The sequence below is a fragment of the Ammospiza caudacuta genome, chromosome Z (assembly GCF_027887145.1).
Source record: "Ammospiza caudacuta isolate bAmmCau1 chromosome Z, bAmmCau1.pri, whole genome shotgun sequence".
NCBI classification, from domain to species: Eukaryota; Metazoa; Chordata; class Aves; order Passeriformes; family Passerellidae; genus Ammospiza; species Ammospiza caudacuta.
The window spans coordinates 70,803,421-70,823,900 of NC_080632.1; the positions used below are offsets into that span (position 1 = coordinate 70,803,421).

Sequence of the window (20,480 nt, forward strand, 5' to 3'; positions counted from 1 at the left end):
AACTTACCTTGCTGTAAACCAGCGAAGCCAAACCAGGGCAAAAGCATGCATATCTATGAGCCTAGTGCATACACAAAAAGTCCCACAACATCAATTTAGTAAACTCCATTATTTAGCAAATATTTTTGTATTACAAAAGCACAGTACCTTTCAGAGTCAAAAGCAAACAAGGAGTCAAGTGCAGAGTATTTGGAGGTGGGTGGCAATGACTTTATTAGTACAGTTATCACAGAAAAGAACCTGTTTGTACAGCTTTTTTTTTGTTTAACTGAACAAAGTTTTCATCCACCTACGTTTATTATTAACAGGGAGCTGTAAAATCAAGTTGGTGACTGCTGCCAAACCTGTGAATTCTCTTCACACAGAAACTGTGAGAAGACACATTGTGCTCCTGAATAAGGGGTGTGCCGGTTTCTTCAGAAAGCTAGTGTCTCCAAAGCTCTTATGCTCAGTCCAGCAACCACCCAAAGAGAACAGTTAAACAGTTTAGCTTTCTTCCCAATAAAATCAACAAATACAATCTAAGTTGTTCAAAGGTTGGCACAGATGTCAATAATCACTAGTGCAGTAACCTTGCAGAGCTTTAATGGAAGTGACTTGGCACATTTTATAATTCTGCTTTAAAACCATGATTCAGCACAGCCCACTGATTGGTTGTGTGTTAATATTACACAAAAACAAAATTTTTATCAGACTGGAGGCACGTCCTGCTCTTACTGCATCCCATAGTAAATGCTATTAGATAATACTGGGGAGGAGGAATAGCTTTTAAAAATATATGAGAAACCTTCTTTGTCAGTTTTTAACAATAAGTATCCAAAAGTGTATTTGTCTGAAAAAAATAACTTTACAGGAAAAGTAACTCAATTCTGTTCTGATCTAATGAAATTTCTATTGTGATATTCCGATTTCTTGCAAGTCAAGCTCAGAAGGTGGGAATATAAAAAGTACATTGGAGGCCAAATCCCTGCCAGTGGTCACTTCAATAGCTGCTTTGGACTTGTGAAAATATCTGAAGGTCTAATTTAACTTTCTAGTTCCCCAAAGCCCACTTGAAAAAAAATATCTATATAGTCACTTCTGTAACCTTCACTATCTTGTTTAATGACACTCACAAGTCTCTCTTACTAACATATAGATAAGAGCTTCTAAAACAAACATAAAAATAAAATGCTCAAAGGGAGATTTCTCTACACAACTTAAGTAAGAAAGGCAATGCTAAGCAAATGAAAAGAACCTCATTGTCTCATCAATTTCAGGGTAAATATTTATCTGGAAAATTAAATGAGCATAACGAGCATTGACAGACTGTATCTGAGCATGAAACTGTAAGCAATAAAAGTTGCTTTGACAAAAGTAATAACCTGGTATCCAAAATGCAGGACATGAGTTTTAGGAGCTCAAACTCACCACCTGAAATGCACCATTTTCCAAAAAACATGGAGTTTTCGCATGTAATTCCAAAATCCTGTTTAGTGCTATAAAGAGACTTTTTGAAATGATAATGCAGGATATGAATCTATTTGATATTTTAATAATTCTGTGTTCCTCAAGTATCATTGATATTGTGCAGCTGCTTCATAAACCAACAAAACTCCATCTACTCTTCTCACATCCTTGGAGTTTGCCTGACAAGCTGCTGGAAGAAAATAGCTTATTTTGCTGTGAATGGAACATATATAATACAGGATTTGTGGGAAACAATACATTTGTTTTGAACCATAGGAAAATCTTGTTTGCATAAAAAATGTGCAAGATATTGAAACTATGCCCATCTCAGCCTGCTTGTTCATGCTTTGTAGCTAATCTGCCTATTTTTTGCTGCAAATTCTCATTACCCACTATACTTTCAACCTACATCCAGAGTTCCATCATTTTTCTTAACTTCAGTAGCAGATCATTAATTAAATTCCATCTAGCATGGATATAAATGTGCAGAAGTCAGCTAGTACATCTGTTGATTCAAACAGTTCTAATGAAGCAGACATGAAAGTAAGCAATATTTCTTTATGCATCTGAGTGAGAAAATTTAAAAAAATATTTCTTAGAAAATGGCACTGACCAAGAATGAAAGTAATATATTCTTTGGGGGAAAAAAGAAAAAAAAGAGTTCAGTAACCTAAAAGACAGGTGAAGGAAAGAGGGTGTAAATCATGTGAGAATGAAACCTTGTGGGGCTCTAAGGCTGAGAATAAATATATGACTAAGAAAATGTGGCTGGAGAACTGAAAAGGGAATACCATGCAACACATGTTCTTATAGTTATAATCCTTCCCCAAATTTACAGGATTTTTTTTCCAATTCAGGCAGGATTTCCACCTGGAGTAGTGAATATTGTGCCAGGCTTCGGACTCACCGCTGGAGCAGCAATTTCTCACCATATGGATATAGATAAAGTAGCTTTCACAGGCTCTACAGAGGTACTATAATCAATGCAAGAAAATAGAAGCAGGACATGTGGCCCTCTGATTCCCAGCAATGATTTAATGTCTAACTTATTCTGTGTAATTATTTTAACTCCTTTCTTAAGGCTGCTGGTTTGTTAAACAAAGTCTGTTTAATGATTTGTTGGTTATTATTAACTTTAAACATATTTAAACAATGTTTGTATTGCTGGAAAGCCCTTTAAACAAAGGCAGTCCATGAGATACAGTAGATCCTAGTATACCAAGGGTATTTTAAGTCTTTACTCCTTCAAACCAAAACTTTTTCATAACATTCTTTTTAAAAGATATTCTGTTATCTTTGAGTTTAATAACAGCAGGATGACAGGAAGGTACCTAGGAAATCTCATTCTTCAGTCTGCACACATTTAGGTGAGGTGACAGATTTTTGGTATTTCATTGATACTTAGTACCATCTGGGTGGTCTGGGTGTTTGAATATGTATCTGTTTAAAAGGAAGGTCACTGTTAATTTTCCCTAACCTTCACTCTGTGAAGTGCTATAATTGAATATTTCTCATTGCAGGCTATATATAGGACTAAGGTTTAGCTATTTCTTTGATACAGTTCATTATATTGTCTGTCTAAATACATGCTAATGGAAAAGCTGCCATCTGGCCTCTTAACTTCTTGGATATAGACTCCAAAGATAAATATCATTGCTTCATGTCAGGGCTTAGTACACACTGAGTGCAAGAGCTGTGTTTACTCTCAGAAACATTCAGCTCCGCAGTAATGGGAAATGAAAACAACCCCAAACCCTGACATCTGAGAAATATCCCACAGATGTTACCAACAGACAGTGACAACTACAATTCCCAGTGCCCAGTGATCCTCCAAAGGCAGATGGACCCATGTATTCTAGAGTTTGGTGATTGTTCTCTTCTAGCAGTGCAATTTAGCAATGAGAAATGATGGCAGGAAGGCTGACAGAGGGAGAAAGTTTGCCTGATGGCTGCTACACACCGGCAGCTACAGTTCAAAGCCACAAGAGCTACAAGCAGATTTTTCCTTCACAGCTTTCCCAGGGCAGTTCACAGTAAGTAGTTCCTTCAACTATGTCATCAGTAGGAAAAGGCAGGATAAGGGTCCTAGCTTGCAGTGTTCATTTCCTGCTCTTCATTCATCCAAGACAGAAACTGAAACAAGGAAGAGCGTCCATGCAGCCAGTGTAGATTGCATCATAAACTTTGTGCATTAAAGAGCTTTCTCATGCATAAAACAAAGGAATTTTAACTTAATGGGAGTAACAGGTGCAGCAGCAACCTGTGCCTGCTTTAGACTAGAGATACATGGAAGTAGAGTGGTAGCAAGCAAAAAAGCACCTCATATATTTGGCAGTTAACATTACAGGGGGAAATTCTTCTAGAAATCACTTCCAGTTCATAGAGTGCCCTGTATCCTGACTCTTTTCAGTTGTTTTATTTTAACTTATTTTTCATTTTATTACTGGGATAGTAGAAATCTCTTAACTGATTTTCACTTTTGAGGAAATGAAAAATGTATTTAGAGGTCATTGCAAACGTTTGACATTAAGCTGTCCTCTTCCTACGTTTTAGGTTGGCAAACTGATAAAAGAAGCAGCAGGGAAGAGCAATCTGAAGAGAGTTACCTTGGAACTTGGAGGAAAAAGTCCGAACATCATATTTGCAGATGCAGATTGTTAGTAGGAATTTTATTATATGAACTACTACTATTGCAAATCCAACGTTCTTTTTCCTTTCTTTGTCAGTAAATTATTTTAACCTTTTCAAAAAAGAAGTAATTTTTAATGTTTTCTGGTCATGCCATAATTTTAAGTTAGATGGCCACGAAAATCAATTGCTCCTGAATAGATGTGGAGCTCTGAAAGCCTCTTCACTCTTAATGTAATTAATGATCATCCTAATGAAACATGAATGAAGAATGAAAAGAAGATAGAAGGATCTTAAACAGGTTTATTCAATTTCTGTCTGAATTCTTTTGTTGATAGTCCTGACAGGGCAAATAATGTTAAATCTACAGGATTCTGAATGTGTGTTCAGCTAGATGTACCATGGTGCTTTTGAGAAGGGTAGTTTGGATATAAGTAAATGGTTCTATATCTGTATTTTAAGGGGCCATAAAAATAAAAAGTGCTACAAAGGGAAATTAGATGGGTGACAAAGGTTTGTACAGAATTTATTGTGTGATGATTCAGGTTTATGATCTGATGAACTCTGCCTTTCTTTGCAGTGGATGCTGCTGTGGAATTTGCCCATATTGGTCTGTTCTATCACCAGGGACAATGTTGTATAGCAGGATCTAGGATTTTTGTGGAAGAGCCTATTTATGATGAGTTTGTTCGCCGGAGCATTGAAAGAGCAAAGAAGTATACTCTTGGGGATCCTTTGAAGCCAGGTGTGCAGCAAGGCCCTCAAGTGAGTGATATTGCATGTTTTCAGCCTAATTCTGTCATGACACTACAATTTGACATCTTACTAATGTTACTGTTGCAGGAGTTTCAAGGCTAAGTACAGTTTTGTAGAGGTTAGTCTGGAGTACAAAGAGGAAGAAATCAGAGTGATTGTCGTTTGTGCCAATATCATAGGCCTAAGGTCTCTTTCTCTTTTTATTATTGAAGGGGAGTAATTATAAAAAAATGAAATGCTTTGAAAAGCCCTAATGTAAGATCTGTAAAAATGCAAGTACAATCATCTATGTCATGCTAGAACTTTCTAACTTTTCATTCAGATAGTGCCACTATAAGTGACTAGCTTGAAGAAATAAGTTTTAATATCTTCTCCCCTTTTTCAAGGCACTAGACTTTTATTATGCTGCTTTCAGTTTTAGAATATTACACAATTAAAATGCAAGAGTTTTTTTTTCTCCTTTTGTTAAAAGATCATACCAACAGCTTTTCCATCAAATGAGTGTTTAAATGCAGCATTAAAAAGTATTGCTATCACAATGCTGTGAACTCAACACTGTTACATTAGTTCTCATCTAGTCTTATTCCCACATCAGCTCATACTGCAGGACATGGAATAAAAGCATGTAAAAGAGTGCTGTAGTAGAGAAAAAGAAAAAGTAGGAGACAAAACCACTCCCATGCATTTGATAGAGTAACATATTCTTTATTGGTTATCGCAGTCATTTTGAGTAATAAAAGACATCCAGTAAATTGGAACAAAATACACTCCAAGCCACAAAACATTTGGCAAATTTAAAAATATTATTTTGATACTCTGGAATATGTTTTGATACAAGAAAATTTATTCAGCAGAATGAATTTAAAAGTCAAAGGACAGGAAAATTCAAAAAAAGTAAACTCCAATTGTGTCTGGTGTACAGCTAATATAAAATTAGCAGAAATGTTCTCTCATATAATTGTGGCTTTATTGAGTTTGAATTTCATGCTAACAATTTAAATGAGAGATTTAAATACACTCTTACAAAAAAATTAAGGAAGTTAAACATGCGAAAAAAGCAATAATGAAAATATTTGAATGAACATAAAGACTCTTTTCTCCTCCAGTCTCATAATTTTCCTTTTTTGACCTATTTTTATCCTTAGCAACCTTTAGCTGAAGCTTAATTATTTTACAGATTAGAAAATTTACTCCTTTTAGAACTGGTATGGTCGCATTTAAGATGAAATTGTAATTATGAGTGCAGCTGCATTTCTTTTATGGTAGTTATGTTAAATATCTCTCTTTGTCATCAGATTCCTTGTTATAATTTCTAGAGTAATGCTTTCTAGAAACAAAAAATAATAGCCTATATCAGGTCTATTCACTGTGGTGTATTGCCACAGAGAAAAAAGACCCATATTTTTCTCCAGGTCATAGGGACACAGGTTTAGGTTAATAAGCTAGAAGACCAACTGTTATCAGCATGTGTTGTTTTCATTCCTGAAATATCTTTTCATTTAGATTGATAAGGAGCAATATAAAAAAATCCTGGAGCTAATTGAGAGTGGGAAAAAAGAAGGAGCCAAACTGGAATGTGGAGGAGGTCCATGGGGAGACAAAGGTTACTTCATCCAGCCCACAGTTTTTTCTAATGTTACAGATGATATGCGCATCGCCAAAGAAGAGGTAAATAAATCTTCAGCAGTCTCTTCCCTCACTGGAAGTCATCTGTTTTAATATCTGCACAAAATATTCATTTAGAAGGTCAAGTGACTACATGAAAATCCTCTCATTAAACCTGTTGTTCCATCCTGGTGGTGTTTAAAGTGCTTTTGTTGTTTTCCGGTGCCCATTTGACCAGATTGCTCAAGGAGAGAGAGGAGTATGAGGATGCTGCGCTAGCAAAGGCTCCTGCCTAGATAAATGCTGAGGTTTGGATGCTTGCATTGCTCCATACTGTCTATGTCTCACATATCAAAGTCACAATGACCTGTAAACGTTGGAGGAACAACTTGTGAATATTTTACACTGCCTGAGTGGTGCTTGTGTGCACCAGGCAGCTGCTTTGCAATGTGAGAAACTAGGTGGATGGCGCTTCCAGAGGCATTTTGTTTCTGGCATTTCATTTTGCCCCTGTGGGACTACTTAACTTAGATCAGTTTGCAGATGTGTCTACACTTCATTGAAGAATCTGCTACTGTCCCAACTAAGATGACAATGCTAGGGCACCAGTGACTGGCACCAGAGACAATTGAGAGTCCTGAGCTGCCATCTGAGCTAGTTCTCTACATAAAGATTCAAAGTCAAGTCATGACTTCTTCTCTGTGTTTTTTTTAACATTTATCTTAATTAATAGCTGCTGCAATTGGGCTGCAATTGGTGTCCATTATGCTACTTCATATTAGAAAGCTGATGCAGCCTCCTAAACATATTTACTACATCCAGCAAGAGCCAACAGCCTGAGTTAAAATGAACACCACAGCATTTAGAATTAATTGTGACAGGAAGAGGGTTGTAAAACATGATAGACCTGTATGAGACAGAATTTTGATTGTTTCCACCATACTATAAGTAAAGTAGGAAACAGCACAGTTACAATTTTTTTTGCAGTTCTCTTAGTTACCCTTTGGTCAGAAGTGCAAGAACTGGTCCTTATATTTTTCAAGTGTAATGAACAAAGAAGCTGTGAGTAGCCAAGGTAGTTTAAAGAATGAGTTTTGAATGCTCACCACTTGAGCATTGGAGGAATGTTCAGTGATTTTCTGATCTATGGAAATCAATCCTTAGAACTCTAGCTAGAAACCAGCACTAACTAAAAACTCAGTCAAGTAGAAAGCTCACAGTTGATGGAAATAGAATTAGTTAGATGTCATAATGCCTCCCTCAGCCCACATAGTCTTGGTGTCCTGTGATAGGCACGGGCACCTCTGCTGAGAACTCTGAACAATGGTAGCAGGAGAGCTGAACCTGCAGGACAATTTTCTTACCTGACACCCACATGGAAAGCAGAATCAGTTGTTTCCTTTGGAGTACATTCTCGGTTGTGCAGCTACCTGCAGGGATAAAATTCTAATAATAAATTTAGATGAATGGAAAACTGAAAGTTTTTCTTGACTTTAAAAATAGAGCTTGTCCAGAAAACACAAGTTTGTTGGTAATCAGTATAGATACATAGCACACTGACGCCATGTTAACTATCTTTATGATGGGTGCTTTTTGATCACTGTTTATTTGTTTTCATTGTTCATTTATGGTTTTAGAAATTATTTTCAATAGATAATCTTGAGTTCCTTCATATTGCAAAAATCTTTATGCAAACTTATGGTATTTTTTAGAATTTTATTCACTCTTGTCTGCATTAATTCAGGAATAAGGCCATCTGACAAAAGTAAACTTAAAATACATCAATTACTTCAAATAGTAAGTTTTCTAGTTCACGTCATATGTTTACATGTGTTTGATACAGATATTTGGACCTGTTCAACAAATCATGAAGTTTAAAACCATAGATGAAGTTATCAAGAGGGCAAATAATACCACCTATGGCTTAGCAGCAGCAGTTTTTACCAAAGACATTGACAAAGCATTGACATTTGCAGCTGCCCTTCAGGCTGGAACAGTATGGTAAATAAAGTTTTTTTTAATTCTTAGTTTAGATCTGCAGGTGTCAATACTACCAATTGTGAGACATATTCACAGTATTTTGGGTAGGGTTTTTTTAATATTTATTCTTTGTCATCTTTATAGAGGTAGATCATTGTCTCTTCTGTTTATCTTTCCCATATGTTTCCCTATTATATGTGTTACTAAATAATTACTTCTTGTTAGTCATCATACCATTTTATGATAAACTTAGTCCAAAAAAAGGAAATTTACTTGCTAAAAAGAAAAGGAAACAAAAGCAAATTCTGTGAGAGTGCCCTTTACTTCAGGATCTGGGGATAGCCTAATGGATAATTAATGAGATCAGTTTTGACATTGTGTAAAGAAGTTAATTATGTGAAGTTCAGTGGCCATTAGCCTGGGCAGAGCCTTTTCCATTTCTGTAATGGGAAAGGTTGATAAAATGTGATTGAACAAAGAGAGGATATACAAGCTGGGAGGACTACTACAGGGCCAACTATTTCCAGCTATAGAAAAGAAGAAGCAACCTATACGGAGCTGGAAAAGAAAAAGCTAAGAAATGAAAGAGTGAAAGCTTGGAGGCATAGCAGGGTCTAATGACAATCACTGACAAAGATCTGCATTTCCCTACAGTTATTTCAATGCATCAGATGGAGAACAACCAATTTTACTTGAATGCAAAACCTGTGTCCAATTTACATTTTATCTGGAAGCACTTGCGACCAGCACAAATTCCTGCCCAAGTCCTGTGACCTAAGAACATATGCTTTCCAAAAATAAGCTAACAGTCTTGCCTTCAGAGTTGGTATTCTTTATATGGAAGAAAATTTAGAATAGAAGTGGAATATTTGGGATTTGCTCTTACATGATTGGTGGTCTAGGAATCCTCTAGCTATGAACAGAATCTCTTTTGTTGGAACCAATTGACTGGCAAGGAGGAGAGAATATAAGATATGAAAATAGAGAATATTTGATTTGACAAAGTTCTAATACAAAAAAAGCTTCTCAGCTAGGAAATGGGATGCACATTCTGCCAAAATTCTTCATACCTAAGAAGTTGCCTGTGAAATTCCTTTCTTACTCATTATTGTGTCTTGGTTCTCAACCACAATACAGAATAAGGTTTAACTGAGTAGAACCAAACAAAACTTCCTAAATATATAGTTAAGCTATCCTGCATTTATCTATTGGAAGGGTACATAAACTCTTCTGCAGAACACTTATCTGTGGATAACCTTTTGTGAGAGAGCTTGTATACAAATTAGAAATTTTATTGCAATGATCAGAGAAATATATGACTTTCTCTCAGCTTGAAGACCCTTGCTGAGTTTTAGTACCCTGATAATAACTGTAGTTGTTTTTGATGCTTCATTCATCTGAACTTCAAACTACATGTATTTTTGCAGATATATACATAGATGCAGTTTGTGACCATGACCATAAGCTTTTTAGAGGTGACATAAAACCTCTGATTTTTCAGAAGTGAAAAAAAATTGTTTCACACTGTCAAAAGTAATTTTCCTGTTCTTCTAGGGTTAATTGCTATAGTGCATTGTCTGCACAATGTCCCTTTGGAGGTTTTAAGATGTCGGGAAATGGACGAGAAATGTAAGTAAATACTTTTAAAGCTGTAGATTCACAGGAAATTCAAATGAAATTCCAAACCCTGACTTAAAATATGCATAACTAGGATGTCCAGTTTGAGACATCCTTGGCAAATAAGTCTCTAGAGTGCTTAGAGACATCATGTTGTCAGAGGCAACATCAACCAGCAATTCTTTTACAAAATAAATAAGAAAATTTCTTAGGGGCACACTTTTTCGATATGACTGATTCGCAGTATATCATGGTTTACTGCTAAGCAAAACTGACATTGTGTTTATGGTTTACAGTTTTTGCATATATAGAGAAACTCTCATTTTCATGAAGATTAATCTGTGGGTTTTTTGTGAAATCCCCTTTAAATGCTAGGTTTCGAAAACACAAGTCTTCCCAAAATCCTTGATTTAAGTAAGATTTTTCAGTTAAAATTTGTAAAAATAATGTTTTTAGAGTATGTGCCAGCCAGGCCAAAAGTTTTGATAAAAATAATCCTCTGTAGCCTTTTGATCTTTTGATCAGATATGTATGGGTGAGGCACTTCAGAGCTTCTCTTTATGTTGTTTCTTCAGAGATAAAGGCTAGTGCTTTCATACGTGCTCATCACTGGGCACAAACTGCTTCTGATGGCAAAACTCCCACTGACTTCAAAGAAAACAGTCAAGCCAATGTTGAGAGCTTTAGAAAACTTGAAATTGAAACCCTTTAATAATTTAAGATATTTTTATCAAATTCAGCTTTTCCTTTGTTGGGTGCGGGTGCCAATAATTGGGAGATAATAAATTCTGAATTACAATCTTTTTCAGAAATATTTTTTTGGATTTATTTGCTGGAAATAACAGACTATCAAAAATGTTCTCTATAACAGTACATTTTGAATGAAGGAATCTTTAATTCTAACAAAGTTTTCAGCTTCAAATTCACAATTATCAGACCTATAAAAACATTCCCTCTATAGGACAAGGAAAACTCATCACCAGATAGATGTCTGTCATGAGAAAATTTGTAAATATGTGACAATCATTTTTAGGAGAAGTGGAAAAACAAACCTATACTGAAAAAAATAGGATGTGGTTGTGTTAAGCCACTGACTTCCCTGATCTCAAAATAAAATTATCCATATAGTTCTTGGAGTGATAATGGCATTATGAATTAAACTACCAAATATCATATACTAACAAAATTCCTCTCCAAAAAATGAAGGGAATCAGTAAACATTTTCACCCAGCACAAGTGTCCTGAGCACAGATTTCTGTTTTGCTTATATATCTATCTAATAAGACAGCAGTGAGGTCTGTGTAACATTATACTGTAGCAAACCCTTGTTCTGCAGAACAATCAGTTATGTCTAAATAGTTTGACTGCACCAGATGTCAAATAGTTAGGAATACAAACAAGCTTCATCTCATCACTGAAAACATAAAGGTAAAACATGTTCATAATGTCAGAGACTTAAACTCTTTTTCACTGTATCAGTTTTCATGGTGGAATAGTTTTGTCCCCCATTTACTTGAGATGAAGTTCATACTCTTTGACTCTGGAGAAAGCTCTTGACATCAGAAGAGCTTTACAAATAATTTGCTGAACATACTTGTGAAGATCTAACATGCTCTTGATCTGCTGTACAGAAATCTGGTTTAGAAATACTCTAAATTAAACACCATTCACAGAAATAAAACTACTCTCTCTGCCATTTTTATCAGGAGACCATTGCTGTAGTTTTTCAAAAGGTTTCCAGGAGCAGTCTAGCTGCACAGCTGTCTTCCAAATATGTCCAGTGTACTTGTTACACATCCAGACAATTGCACACTACCTCTGAAAATCCAATACAGAAAAAACTCATATAAAAAGCATTAGCATAAATGCTACTCTTGGTTCTCTTTTATCTAGGGGAGAATATGGTCTTCATGAATACACGGAAGTTAAGACTGTCACCATCAAAATCCCTCAAAAGAACTCGTAATGCTGTTTGAGGTGCAGAAATTAACGTCTTCAAATGAATCTGAAAAGGCTATGTGAATTCTCAGTTGTCTTGTTGCCCACGTGATACATTAACTTTTCTGCTTTCTGACTGTATAAGAGGTACCTTCTTACATTAACAATATAAGGAATAGCATAGAAAAAATTAATGTGATTATGAAAAAAATCTTTAATGTCTGGTTCACAGCTAACTCATTTTAAAACCCAAATCCAGAAATATCTACTCTTGTTTGCAGTTGTAGTTCTCTGCAGTGTTATGAAAATTTTCCTTTTTCAGTATATTCTGCAAGTACGGTTTGAATTTACATGCTCTTGTAAGTGTTAGATGTCAAGTTGTCCTTGCATTTGCTTTATGGCCTTAACAAAAACGCTAAAGAGTAGCCAGCAGACGTTTCTATGTTTCTCTAGATACATTTCTCAGACTATTAAAGTTGTTCATCATGCTACATGAATGTAATCTGTATGTTAAAAAAATATTAAAGTTCACCTACAAAACCTATTTCTTCTCCCTTCATTAGTCTTTTCTATTATACCAGTTTACCACTGGGCAAAATGTACCAGAGGCACCAGTGGTGTGTTCAGGTCATCAGAAATAAACTACATCTGCTACATGGAGGATAAAGACCCCAATATTTTGCCAGTATTACAACTGGAAAAACATGAGCACACAGAACAGTAAACAATTTGCAAAGAGCCAGCACTTGGCTATGGTAAGTGCATAACAAATCTTACCGGACTTATGGGCAAGAGACCATGAAGAGAAAGAAGAGGAGGGGAGGGAAGGTAATCTCCTTTGTGATTTACACCTGCTACATTTTTCCTGTACTCACATACTTTCATGCAACTAGCCTGTTCTCTTCCGTCTTCTTTTCTCCTCTAATCCATTGTCCTTTATCATCCTGTTTGCTCCTCTGTTCCTTACAGCTGCTTGTTCTCCTGAGGACCCTCTTTAAACACCCGTGTCCCAAGGTGCCTTTCACAGCTCTCTAGGGGCTCAGCTGCCAGCACCCCTGATGGCCTCTCAGCACCAGCAGCCACCAGGTGAGCTCTGGCATGGTGCCTTCAGACAGCCAGCCACAGCCTGCTGCTGACAGGCTCGTTTTTTGTCAGGACTGAATCCAGAGCCACAAGTCACCTCTTTGTTACACGGGCTCGGCCTTACAGACAGCCTGGTACGCAGTACAAGCCCTGCCCAGCAATAAGAACGTGGCACAACAAAAACTTTTAAGCCTCAAGTATGGAGAATTTGCACATGTATTAAAAGGAAAAAGGGTTCTGTTCATTTCGATACGCTGGTCATTTTTTAATTATTTTTCTTTTGAATATTATAGTTGGAACAAAATACAGATGAGACTTTCAGCCTATGACTCTTCTTAGAATGCCTTTTTCCATTAAGAACTGGACATAAAATTTGTGGTATTTCTCTCCACAGCCTCTATACTGTCTATTTTTTGGAAGGCATCCATTCCAAATCCCATATTCATGCCTCTAAAGTAACTTCATAAGACATAGTTTTCAAACAAATTCAATTCTGGTCTCATATAAGAAACAAGTAAAAGACTAATAAATGAAAAGAAGGAAGAATTAATCAAAAGTAATAGTGTACTGTGATATAATTATCAGAGATTTTTCTACAGAGGATAGTAGACAGAAGAAAGCACAGAAATAAATATAAATTACAAATAAAGTGAAAAACAAAGAAAAAGATCTTTAAAAATAAGCTGCAGATAAAAACATGGCAAAATTATCTGGAAGCCTTTAAAAGTGGCAATGAACATAGTAGTAGTGAAAACATAGATACAGTGAAGGATTTCATATTTTAAAAGAATGAAAAGCCATTTGTAGAGTTGGTGGATCTTAAAAAATCTTTACCATCTTCTGCTTTTGTATTAAAGACTAGAAATCTCAAAGAAGAATAAATAAGTCAAATTAAGCCTTTGTCTTAATTTTCTCTTGGATCAAGAGGGTGATTCTGAAATTATATTCCTGATCTTCCTGACTTAACTTCTTTACCTGGAAGAAGGATACAAGGGAGCAAAACGGGGTTCCTTTTTGGTGACTTTAAGCCAGCAGGCTCACACGTGGTTTCTGGTATGGTCCAACCACTGTAACCATTCAGCTCTTAGAAGCAAACTAGGGCTAATCAGAGTGTTCTTTGGCAGCACAGAACTGCAAATCCAGTCCTACCATGGTGCCTGTGACTGCAAGCCCAAGCAAAGCATGACTTTGGAATACAATGCAAGGAAAGGTAAAACACAGCATAATATAGCTCTTTAGGAGAAGGACCAATTGGACCCATGTATGCATATATATATTTTTTTTTATCATTTGAATGTCTAAAATACTTTAATAGTGTTCCCAACATTATTGCGAATATGTATTTTAGTTCCTATTTGATAGTCTTGATGGGTAAAAGAAAGCTGGAAATGATCTTGTCATGTCAATTTTATTTTTTCAATGTGATCAAAATGTGGCTTCTAGTAGCAACTTGAAGTTGCCATATTTCAAATGCCTTGAGTCAGAGAAGTGCTTTTATATGTATATTATGTATAGGGAAAAGAAAGAGGGAGAAAGGGAGACAGTCTGTCATTCAGCCAAGGTTTAACACCTAAACTTTTCAACAGAGTCAGATAGAGATTTGCATTGATCTGATGCCACACTGAAGTTGTTCTCAAGAAATGCCTATGTAAAGAGATATACCCTTTGGCATCTAGTAAGCTTAAGGAATTCAGTATGTGTGTCATTCCCTTAAGGAGTTTAAATATGTTTGAAGGAGGCAAACAAGGGCTCAATAAATTTCATAGTCCGGTCTGACTTACAGAAGCACATTTGTTCACAGTATAGGATGATGCCCAAGCCAGAAAAAAAAGAAGTATATGGTCCTACTTGTTCCTCAACTGCCACTTTACTGAGTCAAAGGTCAGGGGTGGATTTTTCTCAGAAATGCATTCAGTGTTAGTACTAATCACTCTGTTAATAAAAGAAATGTCCTTTCAAAATTAGGTGTGTTTGTAACTATGTTCATAGTATTAGAGTCTCGATCTGATGGTGAAATATCTTTGCCATGTCTTTGCATTATACCTGTACATGGGTATGATGACTTGTGATCTGAACAGGAATAAATGAGGACTTAAACTCTGCAAATATTACACAGGTGATTAAGGAGGCCCTTTCTCTCTGGGACTGAATCATTATCATGTTACTCCCATTATGTGCCAAGCAGTACAACTGAAATTTACTGGAATGAAACACGAGAAGAGCACTAGTTGATCTCTATGTAAATATTGCTTATAATGTTAGTGAATTTGTAGTCAGTATTTAGCAGAGGATGAAATTTAACGAGAGAAATGAGCATGTCCTTTCAAGGCCCCTGAAAACTGACTGCTAGTGTCAGCAGCAGTTATTAAATGTTTATTTTATTTTTTGAAACCATGACATTTTACCAATGTTCTTGAAGGCAATGGCTGTCTAGGTAAATAATGTAGAGCAACATTCCAGCAGATTTAAATGGGACTACTCATTTTCCTAGTGAACTCTTTTTTCTAACCCCTTAACACTAATAAAGGCACGCCTTTAATATTCACAGAAGTATGACTAAGGACATGATTTTGCAGTTTTGTTTGAAGGTTATTTGTTTCAAGTAATTTTATACCACACAGGAAAGCAAACTCTAGAAATCTGGAGTCCTTAGAACCATTTTCTTGCCAACAGTGAGGTGATCCCTGCCCCCTTCCCTGCCTCCAACACACTAATTTTTTTTTTTTAAAGAGAGGAAGCTTTTGAATAGCAACAGAAGGATAGAAACACCCTTAGGCTATTTTAGTCAAAACAGTGAATTTGTAAGGAATTCTCATTCTGTTTCAAGGAAGAAAATTACTGATAATCCTTGACTACCAGATATGTTGGCCTTAAGACAGAGAAGAAAAGATATGGAAAAAATATTCAGAGCAAGAAAGGCATCTGGCTTGGATAAAAAGCGAAAATTCCCTGATGAAATAGGTTTTAGGGAGGAATTTGAAAGATGTGAACTTGGCAGCCAATAGGTTTTTGGGGAGAAGAGTAGGCCATCTGGGATGCAAAAGATAAGTGCAGAAAAGACAAGTGCAAGAAAAAGAGGGGAGAAGGAAGGGAGCAGTAAAGGAAGCATAAGGAATCCAATGAGGAACAAAAGCAAAGGACAAAACAAAAATCACTCTGAGGTTCTGAAAGATCTCATTGTAAGATCTCACTATAATTTTGAAAGACTTAACATGAGCTTTAATAGATGGAGTGTTCTTCTCCAGCCCCTCTATCACCCTGTTTGCTATCAGACTATTTTTGAATCGCCTGATCTCTCTGCTCTCCTTCTTTCCATTCAAGTCATAGTACAGTTCTCTTGATGTTAGTGCTGTTTTCCACGTATTCCACCACTGAAAACTGAGATTTAGATAAGTCCTTATTATGGAAAGTATAAAATAAGGCAATAAAAAGAGATCTCTGGTAATTTGAAAACAATAGGTCCCTGTAAACTAAGTAGGAGGTCAGAAGGACTGAATTATAACACTTGCTATGCTGAGATAAAAACAGTGACTTGATGAATATAGTGCTCTGCAAACGAAAGTAGAAAATCTGGAAGCACAACATAAACTAAGTCAGTCAGTTTAATGTTGCATGAAAAATAGGTCAGGATAGTGACCCAACAAACGGAACTGCGTATTAGGTGATCTGACTGTTGAAAATCCAGCTTGTGGAACCATCTTCAAAGAGCAGCAACAAGGTTGATACCTACACAGTGTGGGAGCATGTCATGGAATGGACAGGCTAGAGAGCGGCCACACAGACACACCACAGACAAAAAACACTGGGCCTCAAGAAATAAGAAGCTACAATTGAGGGTATCCAGGCAGGTTATGGTGAGGAGCAAAGAACTTGCAAAGGGCTCTGACACCAGCTGGGAGTGCCCATGCAGCCCATGACTGGTCAGAAGGCTTCTAGAACATTCTATGAGGGACTATATAGATGGATAATGAGGTGATTGGCGCTTGCAATTAAAAGATAACTATTGTGTGAATATTAATAAAAGTTTCGGTGATGTATAGTTATGTTATTGTAGTTTAAATGTCCTCTGTTCTCCCCATATTTCCCTTTTCCCCCCTGTACTGTTACCATCAGACAGCTGGGGTTGTATAGGACAGGTAAAAAAGAAGGCTGCACAGGTGTCCCTTGCATGGGGCAGTTGGGAATGGAAAAGCTTGTTGCTTAGGGGGTGCAGCATGGCCTGATCTCCACTAAGGTCACAAGAAAGCAGTCTCTGCCAATGAACTGCAAAGAGCTGACTGACAGACTCTGGGAGGGGCCAGGGTTGGCTGATGCAACCCCCAGGGGTATGAAAGACTGAGCATACATCTTGAAGATGAACCAGCCACATGGTATCCACAAGGGAAGTTCCCAGAGTTGTGAATTTTTCCTTATGCAGTCCCTTGTTGTATTTTTGTCAAGGTGTAATAAACCTTTTTAAATTTTCAAGGTGAGCTGTTGTCTCCCACACTATGTATATATGCGTGTCAGCACCACTTTGGTGTCTTTGGGGTCTTCTGAAGCAGCCTCTTTATGTTTTGTTTTACATCCTTCTTTGTGCCTTTTTATTTATTTAATACAATTAATAGCAGGTCAGAGAGATCACCATCAGTTGGACACATGCTGCAACGCAGTGCTGTAAACTGGCCGTGCGAGGGCAAGACACCATAGCTGTTTTACACATCACTAGCAGGCCAAGCAGAGAGATGTGGCAGAAATAGTAACCAAAATACCATAAGGTTGTCATTGACAGAAGCTGAATAGAAGTAGCCAGCTCTCACAAGAAAAAAGATTAGTGCTGAGGATTTTTTTAAAGGAAGAAAGCTAGAACAGATAGCAGCAATGAGAGGATTTGTTTTCTCATTTTAGTTTCTATTTTCATATTGATTATAGTCTTATGTGGAGCATAAGATTATGACTAAATAACAGCTTGACAATTACAAATGATCAATACACCCAATCCAAGATGGCTCTAGACATGAAGAGCAATTTGACACACTCTGATAAGCTTTTAAGTTATTAAACATAGTATTGCACCTGGCCATATTCTTCTCACTAAGAGCTCAGAAAAATCCGTTACTTTTTCACATTCTGTATGAGTACCATTTCATATACTGCTAAAAATCTTTAATAATACAGCACGGCCCATGCAGCACGAACCCTGCTGCAGCAAACAAAATAGTGCTTTTGATCCTCAAACCTTGCCAAATGTTACAAACCATCGAGGCCTTACCCATGGCCTGCTTGCATGTTGGTGAACCCACTATTTTGGATTCTGAACACAGCTCCTTATAATATGTAGTACCCTCTGCTTATGACCAAGGAATACACTGTAGTGACAGCAAGAATGAGGCTGGTGACATTTGAGCAATATTTGAGATGTATTGCCCTAATAAGAGAGAAATGTCTGACAGGAAAGTAAGTGAACCAAGTGAGAGCAAACAACACTGTCCGCAATTAGCTACATTCAGGAACAGGAAAGACTTTTTGGGGGTGTGAAAAAAAAGAATGGAAGTGTCATGTGAACCTTCTACTTGGAGCATAAATATGTCCCATGCACAGATGTGTTAGCACCTACTTTAGAACTCATACTATGGACAGGCATGGTGCATTGCTAGCACTGTGTGTGTTAGTCCACTGATTTGATGGCAATCTTTTAAAGATACAAGTTCCTGTGAACGAACAATCATGGTCAAAACAAGAGTAAGGAGGCAAAGGAGAGAAGTATTCACAACTCACAAAATCAAATTCCAAGAAAAAAAACTCTAAACACTTTGGGTTTTTTGCTAGTGTCCCCTTAATATGATTGAGAAATTAAATTTTGGAGTTGTTTACATGCAAATTAGCCATTATGAAAAGAATCCCCTCTATTGAGCTAAGGATACCTTGAAGTCTGATAAACAGCTTGTTTCATATCTTATATTTTTGTTGATTTTGTGATGGAAGGATAAGGCTTCCTTTTGTTTCTCTCTAGACCTCAGCAAGCAAACAGAAGAAGACAATTGAACTCAATGATCTTAGAGGTATTTTCCAACATTAATGATTTTATTCTAATAAAAAAATTAAAAATGCCATTAACCCTAATGAGAGGTCCAGCTCTTTGAGAAATTATATTAGGACCCTAAACCTTACACTCAGCAAAGCAGGATATATGTTTTCCTCACAATAGGTTTCTTCAGTCTTCACTGTGTAACTGCACTCCTTTTCAGAGAGGTCTACATTACCTTAACAAAATCATATCCAAAGGAAATATGTCCATGCATTCACTGACACAAAATAGATCATGTCTGACAATGTGTCATTAGCTCAAAAACCACCTAGACTGCGTCCTTTCCTGTATGTGATATACTCGCCACCACTAAGGCAGCCTTTCTAAAACCTTCAACATTTTATCTTTCACTTTTTCTTACCTCTGAGAATATCTAGACTTTATAACTAACTTTCACTGGGTTTTTTAATGCTAGAAATTAGGCTGTTTAAATAGATGGCTTTATGGATACCAGAAGACCACCTTTTAAACTTTTTATCCAAATGAATAAATTTTTATGAGATTTGCTTGTTGCACATGCTAATTTTTTTCCCTATTTATACTTTACTGACAGAAAAACCTGTATTTAAGTACTAATCCTATAGAACACAAATATGAGTTCTATGCAAGTCATTTTATTATGGAGTATATTTACAATAACAGAACATGGCAAAACTTTATTTTGTAGAAGGAGATTATAAAAATAAAACACTTTGACAGAGCAGACACATAGAAAGAAAGAGACAAATGCCTTCTCTATCTCACCAAGCATGCCTGCCCAGGTCAAGGTCATAGTGGTTTCATTGCCTCTTTCTTTGCCTACTTCCCTAGCAAACAAACCATTACCTGTGAGAAGAGTGGGGTAAGCCAGTCCGATGCAGGTTTTTGGGGGGGTTTATGGCACTAACGCAGCTGGAAAGCATCTGGAAAGAAGAGATTCACAGCTCATTAGGAGTTCCTTCGTGTTCCTTCTCCCATGTATGGGAGAAGCCAGTTGTGTACTAATAAGATTGACTCCTAGAGTCCAAAACTTTCTCACACACCACCACATCTAGCAAAGTCTGATAGTTTTCACTGTTAAATCTAGTATTCAGAATTGTCCAAGCTGGCGCTGCTTTGTGAACAACAGAGACCACTTCTGAATAACTATAGCCCACACAAAATTTTCAGTCCCATCTACTAAGATTTTTTAAACAGAGTATTTTCAAGGAATGTCAGCTGTCACTAGCATTAATTTTGATGGCTTGAGATAGCCTTGTCATTCAGACAAATATCTTCTATGAACATTGATATGCTCTGAACAGGAGTTCTTCATTGGAATCTAGTGCTTTACTCCCTCAGGACTGCTTGCATGGCATTCCTCCTTTAGCTTCCAAAA

The 20,480-nt window shown here is 36.7% G+C and overlaps 1 protein-coding gene across 1 annotated transcript in view; it reads left to right on the top strand.

Annotated features, from left to right (window-relative positions):
* Nucleotides 1-12,503, top strand: part of ALDH1A1 (aldehyde dehydrogenase 1 family member A1) — a 29,021-nt gene extending 16,518 nt beyond the window's left edge. The window contains exons 7-13 of the mRNA XM_058823454.1: nt 2,307-2,420; nt 4,003-4,105; nt 4,658-4,842; nt 6,337-6,501; nt 8,282-8,439; nt 9,973-10,047; nt 11,929-12,503. Coding sequence (XP_058679437.1) covers nt 2,307-2,420; nt 4,003-4,105; nt 4,658-4,842; nt 6,337-6,501; nt 8,282-8,439; nt 9,973-10,047; nt 11,929-12,001 — 873 coding nt within the window. The 3' untranslated portion in view covers nt 12,002-12,503. The remainder of the gene's footprint in view (nt 1-2,306; nt 2,421-4,002; nt 4,106-4,657; nt 4,843-6,336; nt 6,502-8,281; nt 8,440-9,972; nt 10,048-11,928) is intronic.
* Nucleotides 12,504-20,480: the final 7,977 nt, after the last annotated feature.